General features: G+C 34.8%; 2 protein-coding genes across 8 annotated transcripts in view; one reads left to right on the forward strand and one right to left on the reverse strand.

Annotated features, from left to right (window-relative positions):
* LOC145279801 (large ribosomal subunit protein eL30-like) overlaps positions 1–2,437 on the reverse strand; it is a 145,251-nt gene extending 142,814 nt beyond the window's left edge. For both annotated transcript variants that reach the window (XM_080131142.1, XM_080131143.1), the window contains exons 1-2: positions 2,327–2,437; positions 2,175–2,220 (exon numbers count right to left, since the gene is read on the reverse strand). In XM_080131142.1, the coding sequence (XP_079987268.1) occupies positions 2,175–2,195 (21 nt within the window). In that variant the 5' untranslated portion in view covers positions 2,196–2,220; positions 2,327–2,437. The remainder of the gene's footprint in view (positions 1–2,174; positions 2,221–2,326) is intronic.
* The window catches only part of LOC145279798 (uncharacterized protein C8orf34 homolog), a 106,156-nt gene that overhangs the window by 87,427 nt on the left and 10,331 nt on the right, over positions 1–8,398 (forward strand). The gene's annotated exons all lie outside the window — the stretch shown is intronic.

The raw sequence follows: 8,398 nt of genomic DNA on the forward strand, positions 1-8,398 counted from the left end.
AGATTTAAGTTTTTTGTACATAAAGCACATTACAATTCAACTTTGAGTTCTCCAACTTCTTTTCTGTTTATGGATACATGGCATTTTTAAGGAATTGCTGCATATTTATGCACATTTACTGCAGATTATTTGGAAACCATAAACTTTGGGAGATTTTCAGTTGCATATTCTGATTCCTTGTACAAAAATACACTTATACAGTAAATTTCATTTTTTAGTCTTGTGTTTTAACAAAGATATGACATTTTTACTGAAAAAGTAGTGTAAAAAATGTGACGAAACGCATATGGTCTTAAAGAGGGAAAAATATCCAAACGTGTGAGGCACAAAAATAGCCATAACTTCCTTAATTTTAATCAGATTTTAAAAATTTAAAAAGATTCTTAGTTCATCAAGCTCTTTCTATGCATACCAATATTTAAATATTTCAAGCTATTTCAATTTTTTCATGTGTATTGCTAGTAAAAGGAATAATGAGATTATGGTAGTTCCGGAAGAGATTATCAGAAGATGCCAGCAATTTTCAAATCAGGCCAGTGACATTTTACCAGTCCACAACTCCATCCTTATCACAGACTAATTTTTCGATTGGTTCAATTTTTACGATAAGCTTGATTAGCTTGGCGATCTCACGCACAGATATTTGTATGTTGTATAGCGTGTTGTCTGTTATAGGAGGAAATACAGGGAGTTGATGGCCTTTGCCGCATAGGGTAGAATTATCTGCAAAGTTCTTGGCAAATAGTCTGGCCTTGTCTGATGCTGACGAGATGACCTCAGGAACACACGCTTCTGTTCAAGATCCCGTTTGCTATTTGCCAGAACTGGTGGGAACCAAGCCGCTGCTCAGCTACTTTGGATTTGACGGACTGAGCATATAGTTCTCGCATTTCTTATTACTCTTTTACAGTGGTTGCTGGCAGTCCTGAAAGCAGCTTTAGTCTCAGCACATCTATTACGTTGGTAGCTATGGAAAAATGATTTTTGTGCGCGATGGCAGCAACACAATTCAGGGGAGAACCATGGCTGGCCGTTAGGTTTTTGTTGGAATTTTCTTGATGGTATATGGTCTATGCCTACAATAACAGAACACCGACCGCTCTAATGTTTTTTTTTTTGGGGGGGGGATCGAGGTCGCTGACAACGAATCTGGTGTTGGAGTGCGCGTTGTATTCTTTGGCGGCCATCTTTTTTTACACACGTGCGCGCCATAAACAAATCTACGTGCGTAACAAAGATGGCCGCCAAAGAATTCAATGCATAATACAACTTTTTATATCTAGATAACTACTTATTTCTGCAAAATTTCAATGCGATTTCGTATTTAGCATAGTCGAAAGCCTATAAGTCATTTAAAAGAAAATTGGAGGTGGACCTAATCTAAATACCATTACTTTTTCAAAAAGATGATCACTTGTCCACGTAAAAAATGACCACCTACTTTCTGGCCACTCGAGGGAGAGGTGTATTGTGTTTATTCGATTTTTTTCATCTTTCAATAAAGATACGAGGAAATTAAAAGAAATCGGTATTTGAAGGCCATCAACATAGAATTACATGGCTTAATATTTAGAAAACTAGTTTTCATCTAATTTTAAATTTTCACCAATATTACACCGTGACAAGGCAGTTTGGTACGCGAGTGCACATTTAATAGCCTTCGTTTATGCTCGCACGTAGCGTAAATGAAGGCTATGGAAAAATACTCCTAGAGTTCAGGGTTAATACTATGGAAAAGAAATCAAAAAAACTTTTTAACCAATAAACACACAAGAAAGTGGGTGCTGATTTTAAGTTAAAATTACATGGAAACGTGATCACCTACTTTTTGAAAAAGTAAAGTCTTCATATCATGAAGATTTTAGCGACAGAAACAGTTTGCAGATTAGCTTTTTTTTAGCACACCGAAATCTACAAAGAAATATTTCGTTCAATACGAACGGTAAAATATTATCGAATCATGTTTTTAATTTTACTAAAACATGGCCGAAAAAAGTTTAATGGTCAAAATTAGTTATATGGTGAAAGTTTTTTTTTTTTTTTTTTTTTAATTCTTATTCATAGACTGAAGTATAAATAAAACAATTATAGGAGTAGATCGTAAATAATGTGCTAAAAAAAAAATCACGTTAAACTAATATGGCGATTACGACTCGAAGAAAATATATACTTACGGATTTCTTTTGGGGTGCCATTATTTTGGTTGTAGACTTTATAAGTCTGCAAAAGAAATAAAAAGAACCGAGTTACAAATGGTTAGAGAAAGAATAGACTTCTGAAAACGATAATAAAAACCCTGAATATAGATATTAAATTATAACTTTACCAGGATGGAAAATGTAAGGTGTTTCCGCGAGAGTAACACGTGCTGAAAAGAAAGAGACCAAATCTCGCGTTAATTGTCAACTCTCGTTGACGTGATTTGAAATGGGTGCGAGAGGTATTTAAAAATAGATTAAGTTTATTTTATTATTTACTTATTTATTTATTTTTATTTTAAAAAAATAACTCAGTTTACATGAATAACAAAATAGAAGAGTAAAAAAAAAAAAGTATGTCTATTTTTCAATGCTTGAACACACTAGACATCTACGGAAAATCCCGAGTAGTGATGACTGCTCGGCGGGACGTTTCTACACTGTTGGGACGAAATTTCGGAAGTCGTGATACTGAATTTCACATGAAAACAATGGTATTTACGTAGTCCTCGTATTTTTAAGATGATTATATCCAAAAATTACGAAAATCGATAAGGTAGAAAATTATTTATTAAAGAAAATAAAAAAATAGAATTTAATGAAAACGATCGTAAAACACAAGAGAGTTCAAAAGGGAAGTAATTTTCCGTTTTGATTCAAACAACATGGCGGCAATTTTTCACCCGCTAACACGATTAATGTTGTTTTGTTTAATAATTCAGTAATATGCTGGTAATTTTGACTGCATAATTTGGAAGTTACCATTATTAGAATTGACAAAAAATCAGTTGAAATCATTATTTTTATCCGAAAACTCCATATATCGACTATAAAATCTCGTCCCAATTCTGTAGAAGCGCCCTTTTTGGTACTAGCGCACGTATTGAACCATGTTGACATAGCGTTATTATTTAGAAAGTCATTCTTAACATGGGGAGAGGAGGGTGTTTTGTAACTATTCTGCATTCACATTCAATAAGTTAACAAGCACCTACTTTTTAGATATTAAATTCTTTATTCAAGCTAAAATTACAATGTAAGTTTCAACTGAACAAAAAACTTAGGCGCAAGGCCAACTGGGGGGTCGTTGGTCATCCTTGTCACTCCAGAACTAAACAAAGAAAATTCCTCTTCACTAGTATCTTCTTTCACTATAATACCGCATTCACCCTTTCATACTGGGGGACGTCCTACTTAGAACCCAATTTTTAAAACATTTTTTTATTTACGTGTAAAAACAAAAAAGATAACAATAATGAATAATGATGATACAATAATTCATTTGTGTCGAGGACGGCGGGGGGAGAAAAAAGACAAAAGTGTTAGTAGCCCCCCCCCTCCAACCCCGTCACTGCCTGTTTCACTTCAGTTTGTAAAGGAACCTGAGCTCCTAAGCGGGGATGCTCTATAGATGGGACGAAATGGAGTTTATTTATTTATTTATTTATTTTTGCCATTTTATGTACCGAGAAATCGAAAACAAAATATACAAGAAATAAAGATACTTTTGGACCAAATAAAACTGACCCTTCCATCAGTCTTTTCCGACTATTTACGTAAACCATTGGAAAATGCTGAAACACTTATTTGTTATGAAAGTGAAAAAAAGTTTAAATTTGTCGTCTTTTTTATTTTTCTCAAAATACATCAAGAATTCCCAACGGAGAAGAAAAGGGATGCAAAAAAAAAAATAAAAATAAATAAATAATCAATAACAAATAACTGTTACCAAAGACAATAAAAATAAATCCTGATTAGAGTTAGAGTTGTAGCAACTGCTATGCCTGGCTGGAACAAATGCCCGGCAGGAACATTTCATAGTGATCACCGCTTTGATACACCCACGCATATGAAGAGTGCGTAGCAATGTGACGTCATGATGCGACCACTGCACACATAAAACAAAAGGAACTATGTTATGCTCCCTCGCGTATAAATACAGTAAGTAGGCTGGAACGTTTGAGAAGGCCTGTATATAAAGATTTGCCCTGCTAAAAATCAAATCAGTTTTCTCAAATGTTAACACGTGTTCGAGTAAACTGTCTCGATAAATATACAAAGACCCATCATGATTTTGCACACGACAGACATGAACCTTATTACCCGCGTGGACACTTATCACATTGAGCGAGGACTTAAATTTTCCTTTAAGCTATTTTATTTCGAACTACTGTTCTTATGATATGAAGACACACGCACACATACACGCATAGAGAAAATAAAAAAGGAACAAACCGTATTATGTGTTCACCAACGTTTCGTCTTTATTTCGAGACTTCCTCTGGGTGAATGAGATTAAGAAACCAAAAAATATACCAGTACAAAATATTTGAAAAAGTTTCACGTGCACAGTGTGACGCAGTTCTATTTAAGAGAAACGGAAAAATTGATGTTGGAAATTCAAAAAGGAAGGGGGCTGGCGCTGTTAAAGAGAAGGAAATTTTAGTGACGTCATATAGTCGTTAATTTAATTTTAAAACTATGAACGCAAGTTTATATTCTTATTGGGAAAAAGATATATCTGTTGAAATTTAAATATAAGTTTGTAACAGGAATGAAATTAGTGTTTTTTATGTAATTTATTGATTTAGATTATGTGTTAATTATTACAGGGGGTGTTTGAATGGTGTGAGAAAGTTAACCTGTGTCCACAGTTAAATAATGTTCTTTTAATAACAGTTTACTTATTAATGGCGCTATGTTATAGAAACCTCCACGTTGTATTCTATGTATTCACTTATGAACTGGTCTTCTCAAATATAGGCACATGGAGCTTAAGCCCGCATGTGGCACTTTTATCACACAAAAAATCAGTAATTTAAAGACTCATGCTATTCTCACAAAATCCTCACTTCATTAATCCTTCATTATGAACATTCAACACAAGAAAACACTTATGTTGGAATGATTTAAACTAATATTCTTGACAAGTAAATAAATATTGTTTATTTCATGTTAATACAGTGATTTCATGTTCTTTGTTGAGTGTCGTTATTTTCCATATTTCATTTTTTTTCTTTATGTAAGGATGTGGGTTGGTGATCCCGTTAAATTTACCTTCAATGGTCCTGTGGATACACTCCTACTTTCGACTTCAATAAAATTGTGACACATACACTCGGTCCCATAAATTGATGAATCCCAGTTATAAATTGGTGACCACTCGACCTACATCAAATAGAGTATCATGACTGTATTGCAACAAATTACTGTTTCTGTAAAGACAAATTGAAAATGTAACTTGCTCTACTTCCGTATTGAGCACTCTTGTATTAACCTTGTTATATTTCACTGGTTGCCCTACCTTTGAAAAATAGCAACCTCAAATTTATACTATTTTCCTCAAACCTCTGGCCTTGATGGAGGGAAAACTAAAACTTGCTGCTATGGTTTCAAATAATCTGAAATAACAGCAATGGGAGACTTGATTCCAAATATTTCTCAAATGTTATACCTCACCTCTTTTGGAAATAGGCTACGATTATGAATATATCCAGTATCAAATAATCTTTATACGCTGTAAAATTTACTTTATAAATGAAAAACAAAGTATATTGATACTTTATGGCTGACTGGGATAGCTTCCGTACATTTATATCAGATTTACCTCGTAGTTCCAGTTTAAAAAAAAAAAACATGTCCTCTATAGTATCAGATCTGACAGAATAGTTAATTGTTGGTATGGACTGCTTCATATCCTCCAAAAAATTCCAGCAAAAACTTAGCATCCAGCTGTGCTTCTCTCCAGAATGTTTGCTGCCATTGCACACAGAAATCACTTTTTCCATTGCTTTCAACGTAATAGATGTACTGAGACTTAAGCCGCTTTCAGGACTACCAGCAATCAATGTAAAAGAGTAATAAAGAACACGAGAGAGTTGTATATTCAGTCTGCCAAGTCCAAAGTAGCTGAGCAGCAGCTTGGTTCTCACAAGTTTTGGCAAATAACAAACAGGGTTCTGAACAGAAGCGTGTGCTCTATCTCAACCATCATCAATGGACCTGAGGTAATCTCGTCAGCATCGCACAAAGCCAAACTCTTTGCTAAGAACTTTGCAGCTAATTCTACCCTATATGATCAGGGCCGCCAACTTTCATCCTGTGTCTGAAAACACCCTATCCTTTGTTACATACAAATATCTGTGTGTGATGTTGCCAAGTTAAGTTAATTAAAAACCAGAATTCCAATAAAGCAACTGGCTCTGACAGCATTCCAAAAGCTTCAATCAGAACTAGCTCTCATTCTTACAAAACTGTTTAAGCATTGTCTTAAGGAGAATTGCTTCCCAAGACCCAAGAAAACCTCATCAGTATGCTCCATATTTAAAAATTTAGGTGATCGGTCATCTCCCTCTCAGTACAAACCAATATATATGTACATCATAGGTAAGTTGCAGGAAACTATGTTAAATAGAGAAGTAGTCAACTACCTCAGCAAAAATAACATCCTCAGTGACATGCAATATGGTTTCCATTCTGCTAGATCTATAGCAGATGTGCTAACGGTTATATCTAATAGGGTTAGCAAATCTCTCGATGAAAATTTTCTTTCCAGGACAATTACTCTTGACATATCAAAGGCCTTTGATAGGGTATGGTATAAAAGTCTACTCCACAAGATCTCCAGCTATGGTATAGCTGGAAATATTTTCTCAATTATTAAATTATTTCTCTCTGATAGGTTCATAAGAGTAGTGGTTGATGGGCAGAAATCAGAAACTCACAGTATTAATGCTGGAGTCCCTCAGAGGTCCATCTTGGGCCAAACTCTCTTCCTGATCTACATCAATGGTCTCCCAAATCACATCCTAAGATCATTCGTAAATATTCATGCTGATGACACTACCATTTATGGCAACATTTCAAAGGTTGTAAATGACCAAGTTCTCTCTGATTCTCCCTCCTCTGAGTTTGAGCACGTGGTGCAATGGGGAAAGAGGTGGCTGGTTAATTTTAATGCATCTAAAATCAAGTTTCTATCTTTATATCATCAATGACCTCAATTGAAATGAATAGCTCTCATTTTGGGGAGGCTCCATGTTTTCAACTTAGCTGTTTTGGAGTCCATACAGAACTCTCTCTTTCACACACACATACACACACACACAATGCCTTTTATATATAAGTAGAGATACTTGGGAGGTGTAGCATTAGTCACTACTACTACTACCACCACCACCACCACCACCACCACCACCACCACTATAGAAATAACAATGTCTAAAATATTTGGCTTAAAAGTTTGGGACTGATTCAAGCAAACACTTAAGTTAGCTGCAAGCTGTCTAACTAACTCACATCACTCAGATCAACTACCAAACTTTTGTTTGTGTGCAAATGAAACCCTTCTTTAGTTTAGTTGTTTTGTTGGTCCCCCGACAAAAGGAGAATGGACTTATAAATTCATCCTTGTCTGTTCATCTGTTCGTCTGTCCGCATTTTTTTCAATAACTATTCCTTGGAATTTTTTCTTTCGGGTTAAAATGGCTAAAATTCACATTTTTGTACTTATTAAAAAAAAATTGATGCCTTGGATTTTTATAAAACTTTCTGAAAAGTTGTAATTAACTGATTTCTATATAATTTTGATAACTCTCGGATGTACCCCAGGGGCTCTTTTAGGGCTAATAAAAACACTCCAGTTTTGGGTCCATTTTACCATATTTGTCCAAAATTTTCTGTGTATGTATATTTAGCATTTTGCATGGTGCTGAACTCAAATTTAAATATGTTAGGGCCTTGGGGACTTTTGGGACTAAATGGGGGTGGGCAAATGATGGACTTAGTCATTTCTTTTTTTGCATGGTGCAGAACTCAAATTTACATATGTAAAAGCCTAAAACTGCACTGTTTGTTCATTTTCACCAGGATTTGACGTCCCCTGGGGACTTTTGGGGCTAAATGGGGGAGGGGGGGCTGAACTTAGTCATTTTTTTTATGTCTTGTTCATTATGCACTCATGAGGACTATGCATGTTTCTCTTGTTTTACTGCATGTCAACACTTTTCGGGTTATTTAATGTGCTATTTGATCATTTTTGTAAAACTTTTATGCTTCAAGCTCTTGAAATATTTATCCATGGTTTTGGTTTGCATTTTTTTGTGTAGAAAAATTGTTATTCTAGTGTTTTCCTTTGCAGGACACGATTGAGTTTTTCAAAGGGAAAGGTAAAAACATACCATAGATGTTTGTTTCATTTT

The sequence above is a fragment of the Euprymna scolopes genome, chromosome 7, assembly GCF_053919585.1.
Source record: "Euprymna scolopes isolate OS-2025 chromosome 7, ASM5391958v1, whole genome shotgun sequence".
Taxonomy (NCBI): domain Eukaryota; kingdom Metazoa; phylum Mollusca; class Cephalopoda; order Sepiida; family Sepiolidae; genus Euprymna; species Euprymna scolopes.